The 18,544-nt window shown below is 43.0% G+C and overlaps 1 protein-coding gene across 3 annotated transcripts; it reads left to right on the plus strand.

Annotated features, from left to right (window-relative positions):
- The first annotated feature begins 1,062 nt into the window (after positions 1–1,062).
- LOC111966776 (zinc finger protein 148) lies at positions 1,063–13,328 on the plus strand. Of its 3 annotated transcripts, none has more exons than XM_023991694.2 (7): positions 1,063–1,170; positions 3,038–3,204; positions 3,733–3,966; positions 4,241–4,381; positions 4,506–4,632; positions 4,847–4,965; positions 10,499–13,328. In XM_023991694.2, the coding sequence occupies exons 2-7, from the start codon at positions 3,160–3,162 to the stop codon at positions 10,682–10,684; spliced, it is 852 nt and encodes a 283-aa protein (XP_023847462.1). In that variant the 5' UTR covers positions 1,063–1,170; positions 3,038–3,159; the 3' UTR covers positions 10,685–13,328. The 3 variants fall into 3 exon arrangements, with proteins under 3 accessions (XP_023847462.1, XP_023847461.1, XP_023847463.1); XM_023991693.2 differs by having other exon boundaries at positions 1,064–1,170; positions 4,503–4,632; XM_023991695.2 differs by lacking the exon at positions 3,038–3,204 and having other exon boundaries at positions 1,067–1,170; positions 4,503–4,632.
- The last annotated feature ends 5,216 nt before the right edge of the window (positions 13,329–18,544 follow it).

Genomic DNA, 18,544 nt, shown 5'->3' on the forward strand with positions numbered 1-18,544 from the left:
TAATTCTAAATAAGGTGACTCCTTACCTCAGATCTCTCATTCAAAGATTTTGATAAAACCTATGTCAATGAAAAATGTTTTTAAATGGAATAGAATTAATAATTTGTCCCTGTCTGGTCCCACAGGTTTCTGGTAGAGGAGATGAAGAAACACGAGTGATTTCAACTTATAGAGAAGGTGAGATTTTATTGATAGTAATGTACACACTACAGAAGATTTTTATTTTCCCATTTTCATCTCACCAAGGTCTTCTGCTCTCCCATTGAACAGCCTGAGTTTGTGACTGTGTGTTTCTGGTTCAGCTTGCTGGGAAAGGAGAACAGTCCAGATTATCAAAACGATTGTCAAAGGTTGGTGTATGAAGTAGTTTACTGTGATGACAGTAATGTTTTTATGTGGCACCTTAATTGGGGAGGACGGGGTCATAATAATGTCTGGAACTGAAAAAAATGGAATGGTATGAACACATCAAACTCATGGAAGCATTACCAAATATTTTTTATTACTAACTCAAGATAGACTAGAGCCTATCGTTGCCAATGGGAGCAAATTAATCATAGTGGGCAGAACAAGCAAGGAGGTGGGCAGAACCCAGAACAAGCTAGCGAGACCCTATTGGCGCGTTCTAGCATTATTTACATATTTATGTTAGGGAACGCCTATTCCGTAAAGTGCGCTTGTACAATATCGCAATTCGCCTTTGCACTCCTTAAGAACACCATTGTTTTACACTTTGGCAAAGAGTAAAGTCTACACAACTTAGTCCATTCTATTCGTAACATATTTTAGTTTTGGAATTAGAAAACTGTATTGAGATCAAATGCTTAATCGATGAGAAAATTTGCAGAACGTCGGCCAAAATCCATCTTGCTCTATCTTCTCCCACTGCTGGCCACTGGGCTTCCTTCCCATCACCATATTTGGTGGAGTGTAAAACAGGATGCTTCATATTTATACATCCGGGGAAATATCTGAGTCATTGTTCCATATGTGAAACTACCCATTATCTTTCCCTTACCAACATGGCCGACATTATGCGACGTTGTTTTCAAATCACGTGGACGCGCTCTACGGGTGAACACTTCCGGTAGCGTTTCCTGTGTTTGTAAACTGAGAAAATTGGAACTCCGACAAGAAATATTAATCTGCAAAACTCAACAAAATCTTAAGGTAAACCAATTCTAAAATGTACTTCCCAACAAAGCCACCATAGAGTTAACAATGCATATGATGAAGTTATTTCCCAGAATTCTAATGCAAATTAGAGTTTTAACAATGTGTAGTTTTCTCAACCCGCACGCCCTGCCTGTTGTTGTGTTGTCTGTGTGGGTGGGGACTCAACCAGTGAGTCTTCTTCTTGACTAGCTTCACCTAAGCAGACCCTTGATTTACCTCATACGTTACTTAATGATTGATTATTCACAAAATATTTAGCCGAACAATATTTTCACTCATCTTACCCATGTCTTGGTATTTGGCCTCGAAAACTCAGGCAGACTGTGATGTCTAGTTAACTAGCTAGATAGATGGCTAGCTAGCTTATTAGGTAACTAGCTAACGTTGAGCTGGCAAATATTTTCTCTTTCAGTTTTCAGACATTATTGTAGTTAATTAGAGCACTGAATACTACAGCTTTTTTTTTTTACAGGCCTTAACGTATTGCAATATCAAAACATAGGTTATCTATCCAATGCATTTGACCCATACTGCATTATCATTGTGCTGTGGGTGTGAGCTTTAACAAGCTAACGTTAACTAGCTTGGTAGACCCTCACTTCCAGGCAGCTTTAACAAGCTAGCATAGGTAGAACCTCACTTCCAGGCAACGTTAACAAGCTAGCTAGGTAGACTCTCACTTCCAGGCAGCTTTAACAAGCTAGCTAGGTAGACCCTCACTTCCAGGCAACGTTAACAAGCTAGCTAGGTAGACTCTCACTTCCAGGCAGCTTTAACAAGCTAGCTAGGTAGACCTCACTTCCAGGCAGCTTTAACAAGCTACTAGGTAGAACCTCACTTCCAGGCAACGTTAACAAGCTAGCTAGGTAGACTCTCACTTCCAGGCAGCTTTAACAAGCTAGCTAGGAGACCCTCACTTCCAGGCAACGTTAACAAGCTAGCTAGGTAGACTCTCACTTCCAGGCAGCTTTAACAAGCTAGCAGGTAGAACCTCACTTCCAGGCAACGTTAACAAGCTAGCTAGGTAGACTCTCACTTCCAGGCAGCTTTACAAGCTAGCTAGGTAGACCCTCACTTCCAGGCAACGTTAACAAGCTAGCTAGGTAGACCCTCACTTCCAGGCAGCTTAACAAGCTAGCTAGGTAGACCTCACTTCCAGGCAAGCTTACAAGCTAGCTAGGTAGACCCTCACTTCCAGGAGCTTTAACAAGCTAGCTAGGTAGACCCTCACTTCCAGGCAACGTTAACAAGCTAGCTAGGTAGACCCTCACTTCCAGGCAAGCTTTAACAAGACTAGTTAGGTAGACCCTCACTTCCAGGCAGCTTTAACAAGCTAGCTAGGTAGAACCTCACTTCCAGGCAGCTTTAGCTGGCCCTTTGCATGAAGACCAGAGTACTTGCATAGAAGATGATCAACTGTGTGGCTAGGCTAAATTAGGTTTTCTTGTTTGTTTTTGTACTTGACTCCAAAAATGTGATATCATATCGTTAGCATAATACTTTGGTCAATATTGAATGTTCTCTTGAGTAACTTGCACATACATGAATCATACCCCTTCTCAGATCATCTTCATGAACTACAAGATCATTTTAAAAACTGTGTTTGTCCTTGTCCAGCTTTATTTCTGTCTTCATTGCAACAATGTTTTCTGTTTTCCATGGGAAGAGGTGGCATACACCAAACCATCGTGGCTGCTTTCTCCAAGCCTGATATAAACTTCCTTTGTTGAGTTGACAAAGCTGTTAAGTTGACACTGTAACTAGTATATATAGGCCTGAATATGAATACCAGTAGTCATAGTCCAAATACAAATAAACAAAATACAATCATTTTGGCCTCACAATAACCCTCTATTTCCAGGCCTTGGCCCCTGATTATTTGGGTGAGTGTGGTCTCTTCTCACACCCCTCATCCTGAGTGACCCCCCTTGACGCACCCCTTTACCCCCAAACACACACACGCATTCAAACCACGCACCGGCGATGACACACCATCCCAACAACTCCGTTCGAGACCACATGAAATGGGTCAGTTGAATTCTCCTTTCATCATTGTTTTGTTTCTATTTATTTAGTCTCTTGTTTTTTGTCTCTGTTCCTTCCCTGTTCCCTTTTCCTCGCACTTTTTCCCTTAGAAGCCTGACACACCAGGCAAAAAAAAGAACAGAGAACAGTCAGTGAATGACCATCTACAATCCCCGCAGGATTTTTGCCTTGTGTGTTGGGCCTTTATGCGTGGGACTGCGGCCCTAGCCCTGGCATGGACCTTGACGCTGACTCTGAGCTTCTGTGTGTTTTGTCCTGTGTTGTTCCTGCAGGCTGGGTTGATGACCCTCCTAGGCCACCATACTACGCTCCAACTGACCTGCTGTTTGTGTTGTTCCTGCAGGCTGGGTTNTGTGTTGTTCCTGCAGGCTGGGTTGATGACCCTCCTAGGCCACCATACTACGCTCCAACTGACCTGCTGTTTGTGTTGTTCCTGCAGGCTGGGTTGATGACCCTCCTAGGCCTCCATACTACGCTCCAACTGAACTGCTGTTTTTGTTGTTCCTGTAGGCTGGGTTGCTGGGCTGTGAGACGGTGCTGTCCAGCATCGCCCTGATGCAGGCCAACAACATGTCTGGCAGTCAGAAGAAGTTGACATCACAGCACGGCCAGGGTCAGAGAGACATTAACAACCCTGAAAGCCACCAGCAGCAGTCTCACGAGGCTCACCACGTCCACCACAACAACCACCAGGCCCACCACAGCCACATGGTCCTGCCCTCKGGAGTCAGCTGCCCACCCCTGGTGAGAAACAGAGAAACACTAATGTTATAGGCCCATAGGACGTAGTATACACACAGGTGCTTCTGTGTTCATTGGCATGGAGAACAACACTGTTGTTCTTTACATTTGGCAATTAATCAGAAATTGTTTATGTAATTATTGTAAATCTATCAGCATTCTAAAACATATAATTAATATCTAAGCCGTAGCTCTATTTTGGTGAGTATGTTATAAACATGAATTACCAACAACACCCCCCTCCATTTTTTATTTCCCCCCTCTTTCTCCTCGATAGTTAATCAGAAAAGATGGACACTCATTTCATACGCCCAGGCTGCTGGATGAGAAAGATATGCAGGCCAGCCAGAATATGCAATCGACAAAGAAGAAGCACAGAAAATCAGGAACACCCAACAAACTGAGAGAGAAAGTGGAGGTAAGTAGTGTGTGCGATAGGGAAATGGAATGTACAATGTTGGATACACTTATAGGACAGAAGTGTATGTGTGTGTAATATGAGAAGTTGTACTCTTCTGAACACTCATTGGGTTTCTCAGCAGGTGGAGATGGATATTAACGGTGATGATGATCATGATTCACTAGTACAGAAGAACTTCATTTGTGAGCACTGCTATGGAGCATTCCGAAGTAGCTACCACCTGAAGAGGCACATCCTCACTCATACAGGTTGAAATCACTTTCCCTTTCCACTTCCTTGCTCAGGAATACTCAGCAAATGTGGCAACAGTTATAACATTCATCAGAAAAACAATCACATAGTAGAGAAATATGCACAACTCTCACTCACAACCAAAAACCAATGTTTTATTTTTCTTAAGTAAAAAATGTATCAAAGTCATCCATACCATTATATTTTGAACAGTGTTTTTGTGTTGTTTAGGGGAGAAGCCGTTTGCATGTGACGTCTGTGACATGCGGTTTATTCAGCGATATCATCTGGACAGACACAAGAGAGTTCACAGTGGAGAGAAGCCCTACCAGTGTGATCGCTGCAATCAGGTAAGAGAGATCTGCACTGCACACTGTACACACACACACTACCCCATTCCTAACACACACACACCTGGTACACACACACACACTACCCCATTCCTGACACACACACCTGGTACACACACTACCCTATTCCTAACACACACACACCTGGGGCACACACTACCCCATTCCTAACACACACACACACCTGGGGCACACACTACCCCATTCCTAACACACACACACCTGGGGCACACACTACCCCATTCCTAAACACACCCACACACCTGGGCACACACTACCCCATTCCTAATACACATGCACACACACATCCTGGTACACACACTACCCCATTCCTAATACACATACACACACCTGGGCACACACACCCCATTCCTAGCACACACACACCTGGGGCACACACTACCCCATTCCTAACACACACACCAGCTTTTGTGAAATAGCACAGTTACAAGTTGAAATTAAAATGGATGGGACAACAGAAATAGAGAAGGACTAAGAACTATTGTAAAGTGGGACTGTGTCTGTAAGATGGGTATAAGATGTATAAATTGAAGGTAAAAGCAGAAGGTGTTATTAGTTTACTCCAATTGGGGGATCGGTGTAGGGTGCGGGGAATAATAATAAAGGTATATTCTTTAAAAAAGAAATAAAGTAAAAAATATAAATAAAAAAAAAAAACAACACACACAACCTGGGGCACACACTACCCCATTCCTAACACACACACCTCGTACACACACTACCCCATCTCCTAATACACATGCACACACACACACTGGGCACACACTACCCCCATATCCTAACACACACACACCTGGGGCACACACTACCCCATTCCTAACACACACACACCTGGGCACACACTACCCCATTCCTAAACACACACACACCTGGGGCACACACTACCCCCATTCCTACACACACAACCTCCGTACACACACTACCCCATTCCTAACACACACCTGGTACACACACTTACCCCATTCCTAACACACACAACACCTTTGTACATACACTACCCCATTCCTAACACAACACACCACCTGGTACACACACTACCCCATTCCTAACACACACACACCTTGTACATACACTACCCCATTCCTAACACACACACACACCTGGTATCAGCAGGACAGGATACAATGTTTTGGAACGTTCAAGTAGAAATATGTTATGTAGAACCAACATACCTTTCTGTAGTGTAATCCCAACATGTTTTAAGCTGACCACCATTGACCTTGTTCACAAAAACTCCAAGGTAACCTGTCTAAATGACTACCTCCCGTAGCACTCACATCTGTAAATATAAAGTGCTTTGAAAGGCTGGTCATGACACATCAGCACCATCATTCCAGACACCCTGAAGCCACTCCAATTTGCATACCTCCCCAATAGAAACACAGATGACGCAAAACAGATCCACTGATGAAGCAATCTCAATTGCACTTCACACTGCCCTCTCCCAGCTGGGATTGAACATCTCCCTCTGTAACTGGGTCTTAGACTTCCTGACGGGCTGCCTCCAGGTGGTGAGGGTAGACAACAACACATCTGCCACGCTGACCCTCAACATAGGGGCCCCTCTAGGGTGTGTGCTTAGTCCCCTTCTGTACTCCTTGTTCATCCACGATTGCGTGGCCGCTCACGACTCCAACACCATCATCAAGTTTGCTGACGGTGGTAGGCCTGATCACAGAGGGGGGAGGTCAGAGAGTTGGCAGTGTGGCACCATGACAACAACCTCTTACCTCAACGTCAGTAAGGCCAACGAGCTGATCGTGGACTAAAGAGGGGAGAGCACGCCTCCATCCACATTGACAGGGCTCTAGTGGGGCGGGTCAAGAACTTTATTTTCCTTGGTGTCCACATCACTAAGGACTTAACATGGTCCACACACACCCGCATCATCGTGAAGAGGACACGACAGCGCCTCTTGCCCCTCAGGAGGCTGAAAAGATTTGGCATGGGCCCTCGGATCCTCAAAGTTTTACAGCTGCACCATCAAGAGCATCTTGAATCGCTGCATCACCGCTTGGTATGGCAAATGCACCACTCTCGACCGCGAAGCGCTACAGAAGGTGGGGCCTAGCTCCCTACCGGAGCATCGGCTCTCGGACCAACAGGCTCCGAGACAACTTCTACCCTCAAGCCATAAGACTGCTAAATAGTTTATTAATATTTACCCGCACTATATTGCACTGACTCTACACACACTCACAATACTATACCCACACACATTCACTACATACACACACACTTTTACACTCATCATATGCTGCTACTACTCTGTTCTTTATTTTACTCTTAATATTATCTATCCTGGTGCCTAGTCACTTACCCTGCCTTCATGTAATTTTTTTTTTAATGTTTTAATTTTACCTTTATTTAACTAGGCAAGTCAGTTAAAACCTCTTTGGGATAGGTGGGACATTAGCGTCCCACCTGGCCAAAATCCAGTGAAAATGCAGAGCGCCAAATTCAAATAAATTACTATAAAATTTTAACTTTCATGAAATCACACATGCAATACACCAAATTAAAGCTACACTTGTTATGAATCCAGCCAACGTGTCAGATTTCAAAAAGGCTTTACGGCGAAAGCAAACGATGCTATTATCTGAGGGTAGCACCCCAGCAAACAAACACAGACAATCATATTTCAACCCTTCAACCGCAACACAAAACGCAGAAATAAAGATATAATTCATGCCGTACCTTTGACGAGCTTCTTCTGTTGGCACTCCAATATGTCCCACAAACACCACAAATTTTCCTTTTGTTCGATTAATTCCGTTGGTATATATCCAAAATGTCAATTTATTTGGCACGTTTGATCCAGAAAAACACCGGTTCCAACTCGCGCAACATGACTCCAAAATTTCTCATAAGTTACCTGAAAGCTTTGTCCAAACATTTCAAAGTACTTTCCTAATACAACTTTAGGTGTTTTTTTACGTAAATAATCGATACAATTTAAGACGGGATATACTGTGTTCAATACTGGAGGAAAAAAAAGTGTAGCGTGCTTTTCAGGTCACGCGCCTCTATCAAAGAGTACACTTCCCTCTACCCTCGTTCTGAACAGTGCTACTTCTTCATGTCTCAAAGGAAAAACCTCAACCAATTTCTAAAGACTGTTGACATCCAGTGGAAGCGATAGGAACTGCAAGAAGGTCCCTTAGAAATCTGGATTCCCAATGAAAACCAATTGAAAAGAGAGTGACCTCCAAAAAAAGAAATCTGAATGGTTTGTCCTCGGGGTTTCGCCTGCCAAATAAGTTCTGTTATACTCACAGACATGATTCAAACAGTTTTAGAAACTTCAGAGTGTTTTCTATCCAAATCTACTAATAATATGCATATCTTAGCTTCTGGGCCTGAGTAGCAGGCAGTTTACTTTGGACACGCTTTTCATTCGGACGTGAAAATACTGCCCCCTATCCCAAACAAATTAAGAACAAATTCTTATTTTCAATGACAGCCTAGGAACAGTGGGTTAACTGCCTTGTTCAGGGGCAGAGCAACAGATTTTTACCTTGTCAGCTCAGGGATTCGATTTTGCAACCTTTCGGTTACTAGTCCAACGCTCTAGCCACTAGGCTACCTGCCTTCATGTACATACAGTGCATTCCTGAAAGTATTCAGACCCCTTGACTTTTCCACATTTTGTAACATTACAGCCTTATTCTAAAATGGATTCATTTGTTTTTTTCCCTCAATCTACACACAATACCCCATAATGACAAAGCAAAAACAGGTATTTAGAAATTGTTGCTAATTTATTCAAAATAAAAAAACGTAAATATTGCATTTACTTAAGTATTCAGACCTTTTACTCAGTAAAGCACCTTTGGCAGTGATTACAGCGTCAAGTCGTCTTGGGTATGATGCTACAAGCTTGGCACACCTGTATTTGGGGAATTTCTCCATTCTTCTCTACAGATTCTCTCAAGCTCTGTCAGGTTGGATGGGGAGTATCGCTGCATAGCTATTTTTAGGTCTCTCCAGAGATGTTCAAGTCCGGACTTTGGCTGGGCCAATCAAGGACATTCAGAGACTTGTCCCAAAGCCACTCCTGCATTGTCTTGGCTGTGTGCTTAGGGTCGTTGTCCTGTTGGAAGGTGAAGCTTTGCCCCGGTGAGGATCTGAGCACCCTGGAGCAGGTTTTCATCAAGGATCTCTCTGTACTTTCCTCTGTTCATCTTTGCCTTGATCCTGAATAGTCTCCCAGTCCCTGCCGCTGAAAAACATCCCCAATGCATGATGCTGCCACCACCATGCTTCAACGTAAGATTGGTGCTAGGTTTCCTCCAGACGTAATGCTTGGCTTTCAGGCCAAAGAGTTCAATCTTGGTTTCACCAGACCAGAGAATCTTGTTTCTCATGGTCTGAGAGTCCTTTAGGTGCCTTTTGGCAAACATCAAGCGGGCTGTCATGTCCCTTTTCACTGAGGAGTGGCTTCCGTCTGGCCACTACCATAAAGGCCTGATTGGTGAAGTGCTGCAGAGATGGTTGTCCTTCTGGAAGGTTCTCCCATCTTCAAAGAGGAACTCTGGAGCTCTGTCAGAGTGACCATCGGGTTCTTGGTCACCTCCCTGAGCAGTTTGGCCGGGCGACCAGCTCTAAGAAGAGTCTTGGTGGTTTCAAACTTCTGTGTTCTTGGGGACCTTCAATGCTACAGAAATGTTTTTGTACCCTTCCCCAGATCTGTGCCTCGACACAGTCCTGTTTCGAGCTCTACGGGCAATTTCTTTGACCTCATGGCTATGTTTTTGCTCTGTCATGCACTGTCAACTGTGGGACCTTATATAGACAGGTGTGTGCCTTTCCAAATCATGTCCAATAAATTGAACTCCACAGGTGGACTCCAATCAATTTGTAGAAACATCTGAAGGATGATTAATGGAAACGGGATGCACCTGAGCTCAATTTCGAGTCTCATAGCAAAGGGTCTGAATACTTATGTAAATAAGGTATTCCTGTTTTTAAAATTTTATAAATTTGCAAAAACCTTTTTCTGCTTTGTTATTATGGGGTATTGTGTGTAGATTAATGAGGAAAAAATGTATTTAACCTATTTTTACAATACGTCTGTAACGTAACAAAATGTAGAAACGGTCAAGGGGTCTAAATAATTTCCGAATGCACTGTATCTACTGTATCTCAGATACCGTGTACACCTGCACATTGATCTGGTACTCCCTGTAAATAGCTCCGTTCTTGTGTATTTCATTCCTCTTGTTACTATTTTTCTTTTTATGAAACATTTTTAACTCTCCATTGTTGGGAAGGGCTCGTAAGCAAGCATTTTACAGTTAAGTTTACACCCATGTATTCGGCACTTGACAAATAAAAAGAGTTTTGATTTGTAGAATAAGGAATCATGTCGGCTCTCTCACATTTCTATCTGCAGCACTCCACAGTGTTTTCCTGTTGAACGTGATCCAGGGTTTGGAGTCAATAGGTAGGTACATTACAGACTCCCGTCATTTGTGGTTATGAGTTTGCTCTCCCTCTACCCTCGTTTCAGAACTTCTCACGGACGGACCGTCTGCTACGTCACCGGCGTCTGTGTGGAGCGAGGACCAGCCTTCCCAAGGAGGAGAACCAGTCATTCTCCTGCGAGAGCAGAGGAGGAGCCTACTCCCAGGATGCACCTGGGCACACGGCCACCTGGAGCCCCCTACAGCAGCAGAACAGCCGTCTGGCTGTCTAACCTCTGACCCCTTGGAGAAACCCCACCTAACACAGTTGGCAGTACTCAAATCATGATGGAGCAGACCAGTACTGCGTTGTCCCTCAGCCCAGATAAACCTGGCTAAGACACAAGACAAAGACAACAAACCTTATGCTGTTCTCAACACTGAGCTCATATCCTGTTGATGGGATAGTGAATCATTTTCTACTCGTTTTATTCTAATTTTTGTATCGTTACGTACATGGTACAAGACCTAGGGTGGGAGGGGTTTGGGCAAGCTGTCATATTACTATGGCAATAATGAATTCACAAACTGATATGTTGTAGCCTCAATTGGACTAGTATTTTTTTGACTGTGAATGATCCATGGACACTCAATGTAAGGTCGGCCTGGTCAAACCAATATGCTACCCTGGCTTTGATTTTTTACTATTGAGTGTTTGTGGAAGCTCACCATTAGGCAATTCTGCCCTACCAAGCAAAAAGGCAGTAACTGCTCATAGCGTGGAACTGATAAATATGGCTTTTATTTACCTTTGTTTCACAGTAACTTTATGCAGTTACTGCTAACATGACCCCCATTTTATCCAAAACACAATACAATAGAGGCAGGATACTTTTCCACATGATTAAGCATGTATTTAATGTAGCAAAAAATGACATTAACTCATTTTTGACCAAATGAGCAGTTACTGCGTTTTTGCTTGGTAGGGCAGAATACTGATCAGTAACCTAGGACACTCTTCTTGTTCCCCATCAGCCTCAGTGTTCATTGGCCAACCAGGTCATACTATGGACATTAAGTTATTTTAAGAACAACGGTGAACACACATCCTTGTGGCCTTGAACCACTCAGATTCATTCAAAGTTGGTTCTGTTGCTACTGCTTGTAGCTCGCTAGCTCCTGGACTACCTTGTTAGGGAATGGTCCTCAACTAATAGACCAGTATAACTAGCTGATCCAACCTTAATGTAGAGACCATTAGGGAGTTCATGGCACGTTTCTTGTTCTCTGTTGTGTCCCCCACACATCCATCCAGTCCTTGTTATGGGTTTGATTCAATGCTGTCTAAATATATGTCACTTTGTCATTTGATACACTGTCCATATGTTGTTTAACTCTAGAACCTCTCATAGCTACCGTTTTGGGCATAGTGACCATAGAAATATAATTACTAATGTCCATTCTAGTATTCTATTTCTATGTTAGTGACCTATAGTCTTTTCAGTGAATGTTCAGGACTGTGTATGTAGGCCTATTCTATATTCATTCACTCTGAAGAGTCTGTCTTTCCTAACTCTTGTGTTATTTTAATTCCTTGTTATCAAAGTCCTGAGTACGTTGATCCAGCGTGTCATATTTCATATGTCTGGTGTTTTTTTTAAAGAAGGGGTCATCATAAGCAACAGATGAAGCAGGATGGTTGACCTCTCAACATTGACCTTCTCTGATTCAGAAGGGACCCATGTTTGTGAATGAATACTTCCTCTATAATATCATCTATTCACCTCTGGCATCTTCAGTGAAGATGACCATTTCTGATCCAAAAGGACCCCTACAGCCTAGGCACTCCTGCGCGCATTAGATAAATATAACCAGTATGGTAATAGCTATTGCTTCCATCTGTCTAATGTGTTCAGATCTACAGGCATGGCTAGGCAGTAGGTTTGGATTTCAGTATATCTCTACTCCGTGGGGTACTTTTCGTTCGCATTTTTATTGGAGTGTCTCAAGCTCCATTATGGTAGCCTGGTCCCAGATCAGTTTGTACTGGTTTGCCARCTCCTGTAAGTAAGTAGACTTGCACAAGCGTTGACTTCTGGAAGCTGGAACAGCTCATCTGGGTACATTACTCATCTGTGGCGTGAGGCAGCTTGATATACAAGTACACCTCCTGGACAGGATGCTAGTCTATCGCTGGCCCTTACCCCTAATCTATCTCCTTAATGCTGAGTGCCAAGCGGAGATGCATCAGGTCCCATTTTTACAGTCTTTGGTATGACTCGGCTGAGGATCGACCTTCCAATCTCAGGGCGGACACTCTAATCACAACGCCACTGAGTCGGTCGTTGTCATGGGACTGGGATATACAGCACCAGCAGATCTGGGACAAGGCTATCATGATGACATTCTGTATCTATAAACACTGGAGTGAGGAAGCCTGAAATATAGGAGAAACAACAGTTATCTGTATAGACGTAAGGGTTTTATAGAGGACCAGTAGTTACTATTGCATCACTGTCAGACTGTTAGTTGTGTCAAAGGAGTTTTATGGCAGTCCGTTTTCTACTGCTAAATTTATTTTAATATATATTTTAAATTGTCATTTAAGTTAGGAGTAGAGGCAGAACTGCCACTAGTGCCTGTCTAGTGTAGCAGTTATGATTAGTTCATTAACTTTTTATTACTGGTAGTTTTGCATGCAATTGGTGATCCCCTAAGTTAAATGAAGTGATCTTGTTTTTGGTAAAGACAGTAAAAATGTTTTTTGGGTAAAATTGGGTTTTGTTTTTAAAATAATAACTTTGTTATTGTCATGATTCTAGTCCTCATCACAGGCAAATGGAAGTCCATTTTTGACCCGGTAAGACATATTGTAGTGAATGGAAAACTAGGGCCTCAAGCTTAAATAAAGGTGTTTCTCTTTTTAAAGTTTTTTAACATGTGGTACTGTTCTGGCTTTCTAAAATGACGAAGGGAGATGTAGTTTCACCCATCTTGCCAGGAGATGGCACACAGGTTCAACTAAATTGGAAGCCAACTATATTGCATAGCTGCAAGACCTGCTATACACCACTAGAGGAGCCTCTATCCCTGGCCATTACATCTATGATCGTGACCCAACAGCAGCAGGCAGGCATTGATACTATTCTCAATATTATCTAGTACCGATAGCATTAGAGCAGTACATTTGTTCAGAGATGGTTTGGGAAGAAAGAGAGTGAAGCGACCTTAGATGGCCTAGCTGGTTGAGTGAGAATAACATTGTACATTATGGGAGGGTGGTGTTGAGACAATAGGTAGGAGTAGCCTACCAACTGTCTGAACAAATCCTGAGCTGGGGCCATCCCTCTCTTGTATTGGGGCTTTCCCTTCTTTACCTCTCCCCCTCTCTTTTTGGGGCCATCACTTCCATTCCTCTCCACTTCATATTGGACCTATCCATCCCCCATACCACTTTTTGGGGGTATTCTGTCCAAACCCCTCTCTTCCCCCTGTATTGGGGCCATACCTGCCCTCCCCCGCCCTTATTGACCAGGCTTTGTAATTAAACCTCCAGGAACGATTAGCTGGATGAGATCAGCCTGAACTGGAGGTTGCAGACCAGGTAGTGTGTGCTCTGACACTCCCTCTCCACCTCTGATTTACAGCACCCACAGGCTGGAGTACTACACTGGGCTGCCTTAAGTGAGGGAAGAGGAGAGGAGAGAGGGTGATACCACTCCATCATTGCAGAGAGTGTTGTAATCATCCAGGTTTGAAATCATTCTGCAGACAGACTGTATGTGGTGTCTCTTCAACACTGGCATTGCGTCCCAAATGACAACCTTTTCCCTACATAGTGCACTACTTTTGACCAGAGGGTCTATAAAGTGAATCTTTATTGCACACTGCTCATTAAAGATTCACTTCCTCGTTCCTCCTCACCCCATCTCCCATTCAACACGACCTCTACACGGGTGTAGAATGGGAGATGTGGCCACGGTGGTATTACTAACTACCGGTGGTGGCCACACTGGTATTACTAACTACCGGTGGTGGCCACACTGGTATTACTAACTACCGGTGGTGGCCACACTGGTATTACTAACTACCGGTGGTGGCCACACTGGTATTACTAACTACCGGTGGTGGCCACACTGGTATTACTAACTACCGGTGGTGGCCACACTGGTATTACTAACTACCGGTGGTGGCCACATTGGTATTACTAACTACCGGTGGTGGCCACACTGGTATTTCTAGCTACCAGCAGTGTGGCCACCCAGTAATGAAAATTGTGAAATATTAATACAGAAATTGTCTTGTCACTTGAATCCTAGATTTCAGCTTTAAGCAATTAAAAGTGTGATAGAACAGTTGTTTTATACATGAGTATCTAGTTGTGCTTCTAAGGTAAACCCTAACCATTAGTAAACAGATACCAAATACTTTTCCATTACAAGTAGGCTTTTCTATACATTATGAAATCCCATCAACTCTGCACAGAGAAATCATGAAGACCAAAATAACATAATATTCTCAAAAACTCTATGCAATTATTCTGAAATGAATTATATATGAGGGTCTGAATCCTAATACGGAGTATAACGCAGAAGCATAATAAACCCATATAAGAACTGTTCAGAGGACCTGAGACGTCAGTGAGCATGAAGTGCTCTCTTGGGACAGGAAAGCAAGAATGGACCCTTCTTAAATGGCAGCCATCTTACATGACTGACTGCATTTTCTGCTGCTTGAGGGTGACAAACAAAATGGCCTCCAAATAGTTGGATTCATTGGTAAATGCATGACTAAAAATAGATAGCAAATCAACTCTATGATGCACAGGCAATCACTTGATAAAAAAGCATACTAAAAGATTTCTATATGTGGCCGATAAGAAATGGTCAATCCACGAAAAGACTGCCTTTTAAGTAGAAATTGTGCAACAATATAGATTTTTAAAATCCTGTTAAAGTAAGTGCCCTATAATATAGACCACATTGATAAAACAATAAATCAGATTTTTAAAATATGAATGGACTTGCTGAAGTCTCTCTGTGCACCCTGTTTGACTTCTAGGAAGATGTTAACCAGGACGGGCTCATAGTAATGGCTGGAACGGAATCAATGGAATGGTATCGAACACAACAAACACACGGTTTCCATGTGTTTGATACCCTTTAATTCACTCCATTCCAGACATTATTATGCGATGTCCTCCCCTCAGCAGCCTCCTGTGGTAGTTATTTTCACACAATGTTGATTGGCACTTCAACCTTATTACCCATAGATAGACAGGCTAGAAATGTTTTAAGAATAATACATTTAAAAATGAAGGTTGCATTCAATTGCCACTTCCTGTTGCACACAACAAGCTTCCATTCCCCCTGTCACAAGGGGATTTATGGATGAATTAAGATGAAATCATCAACCCTGTTACTTTATTTGGCATTTAATTATTATTTTTATTTTATTATTTTAACTATTAAATTGTTTACCTCTAGAGATAGGAAATCTTGTTTTCTATTAAGTTGAACATGTGCCCGTTATGACAGAAAGTTACAATTAGGTGAAATTAAAAATTAAAAATATTGACAAAGTTACACTTCTCAAAAGGTACCGAATGGGTGGGAATGACCCTAAAGCTGTGTGACACGTCAAGTTTACACTGTTAGTTTACTACGCATTCAGCTGCTTTTGACACACTTTTCCCTCTCAATTAACACTCAAGATTAATTTGCTGAAGCATATTATTCCCGTTCCTCAAGACTTCTTTCCCATCTGATCAAGTCGGGAAGAGAAGTTGTCACAGAGCATATGATAGGTGACAAAGAATCTGAACGAGAAACAGTCACACGAATGGCCTAATTACCAAATCCTGCATATTCATGCATTAACCCATAAGACACATACTAGAAGAAAATGTTCATGTTGTCTCCTTTCCACCTCATGCTGAGAGAGGGGAGGTCTGTTGGTGTTTTGGCTCGATAGTCATTCACATTCCCCTGGATAAGATGGACAACACGGCCGGAGCCCAGCCCTTCCCAGACCACCTTTCAATCCAAGCCAAGGCACCACAGGTGGCTTCCCACCACTTCTCTCTGCAAACAGAAGGAGGCGGAGGGAGTCACAGGCATTTAGCCGAGACAGACAGATACGTTAACACACCGTGGCCCAACGCCACCATTAATCTGCAGCTCGTTGGGGCCTGTCGGGGCCGGCAAGGCAGTGCTGGTGCTTCTCCAAGGAATGTTGAGCCAAGGCACAATGGGTGGGTCCCTCAGTGAGTAGCGTGCCACTGCCATGGTGCCACCCCAGCACTCTGAAGTCAGCAAACAAACCTGTATACCTAGAGGCCTATTGAGGCCCCTGAAACGTTGCAGATCTGATGTTGAAGAAAGGCAGTTATGACAACACATTATTTTGCTGGTCTAAAAAGGCCCTTCACATATTCTCCTGGACTAAAAAGGCCTTAAGTCACTCTGAAATCTCCAAGGGCCTCTCTAAAGCTGTTACAGCAACACGCCATAAAGGCATGAACCCGTAGGATTCAGGACCAAGAAGTAGGTAAGAAAAAGTTTAAGAAAGATATAGTAGAGGTAATAGATCTGCTACATATGAAATATGATTCTCCTTAATGTGTTCTGACCACACATATCAATAAAGAAGAATTGTAGCAAGGTTTCTTCTAGGCTCAACTTCCAGGCTCAGCTGTAGGAGCGTGACTTCTGGGAGTTTATCCCAAATTACACCCTATTCCTTATAAAGTGCACTACTTTGGACCAGAGCCCATCTGGTCAAAAGTAGTGCACTTTATAGGGAATGGGCTTTGGTCAAAAGTATTGCACTTTATAGGGAATAGGGTGCCATTTGGGATGCAGACCTGGTATGAGAGACTGTCTGCTCTGACATGCTGAAGTCTTGTGGATGATTTATTAAAGCACTATTTCAGCCCTGTTTGTAGTCAACCTCTATGACATACTTAGATAGAGTCATTTCTGAAATGGATATGCATGGTCATGTGATATGCATGGTCATGTGATATGCATGGTCATATGATACAAGTATGGCATGTTAAAACCAGCGCTTTAACTTACACATAGCGACAATAGCAAATATTTTTAATGCTCACTTGATAAATATTAGACGCTATTAATATGATTAGGCTAATCTCTTGTCACAATGTCAGTCATGAGTTCACAGAAGTGAGCAGCCATGGTGTTTAGATGCAGAACCTGTCTTCTCTCTAACGCAGCACGACAGTGAGTCTGCGTCTGCCATGTAACCTCGATCTAAGCAAGTTCATATGCCCGTCTCGCTCTTCGATCTATCAAGGAATTATGCATTTTCATTAGGGTAGTACATGGTGGTGTGTTTCTCCCTCCCTCTCTCCCTCCCTCCCTCCCTCCCTCCCTCAAGTGTCAGGTGAAGGAGTGAGGAGGGTTCTGATATCAGTGTGAATCCTTGGTGTTTGATAGACAGGGCCGGCCTCGCTATTTACCCTTAAAGATATTCACGGGTCACCAGTGGTACATAAGTGCACTCTGGGGTCATATTCATAAAGCGTCTCAGAGTAGTAAGTGCTGATCCAGGATCAGTTTAGCCTTTTGTATCATAATGAATAAGATCAGGGTGGGACCTGATCTTAGACCACCACTCCTACTCTCAGATGCTTTATGAATACAGGCCATGGGCTCTTTTTGATCTGCAGGGGATAGACTGTCTGCCTGGCTGATGGAGACATAGATAGGCAATAGATAGATTACTAACTGCATTTATGGCTCATAGGAGATATTGTACCTGTGGGTAGATAGACAAGGATTCAAAGTGACTTTGGCGGTTTGCCTCTGTTGATCAGCTATGCGATAGATACAGTGATTTTGTCTGCCATTTTAGTCTTATAGATTTTGATATGTTATCAGTAATATAATTCTGCCTCATTGATTACAGGATGTATGGGCTGGGGATGGACGGGGTAAGATAGGTGGATCTTGTGTCCACTTATCCTTATGATACTTATCTTTACTGCGGGAAAATAGAGATCTGAGGAAGGACAGAAAGACAGACACACACACACTCCCTATTCAACGACGATAATGGAGTAGTTGTGTGTGACTGGGGCGACCTGTACTTCTCCTTTTATCTGACTCTCTCTAGTAGTAGTGTCTCTA

Source organism: Salvelinus sp. IW2-2015, linkage group LG7, assembly GCF_002910315.2.
Source record: "Salvelinus sp. IW2-2015 linkage group LG7, ASM291031v2, whole genome shotgun sequence".
NCBI lineage: Eukaryota > Metazoa > Chordata > Actinopteri > Salmoniformes > Salmonidae > Salvelinus > Salvelinus sp. IW2-2015.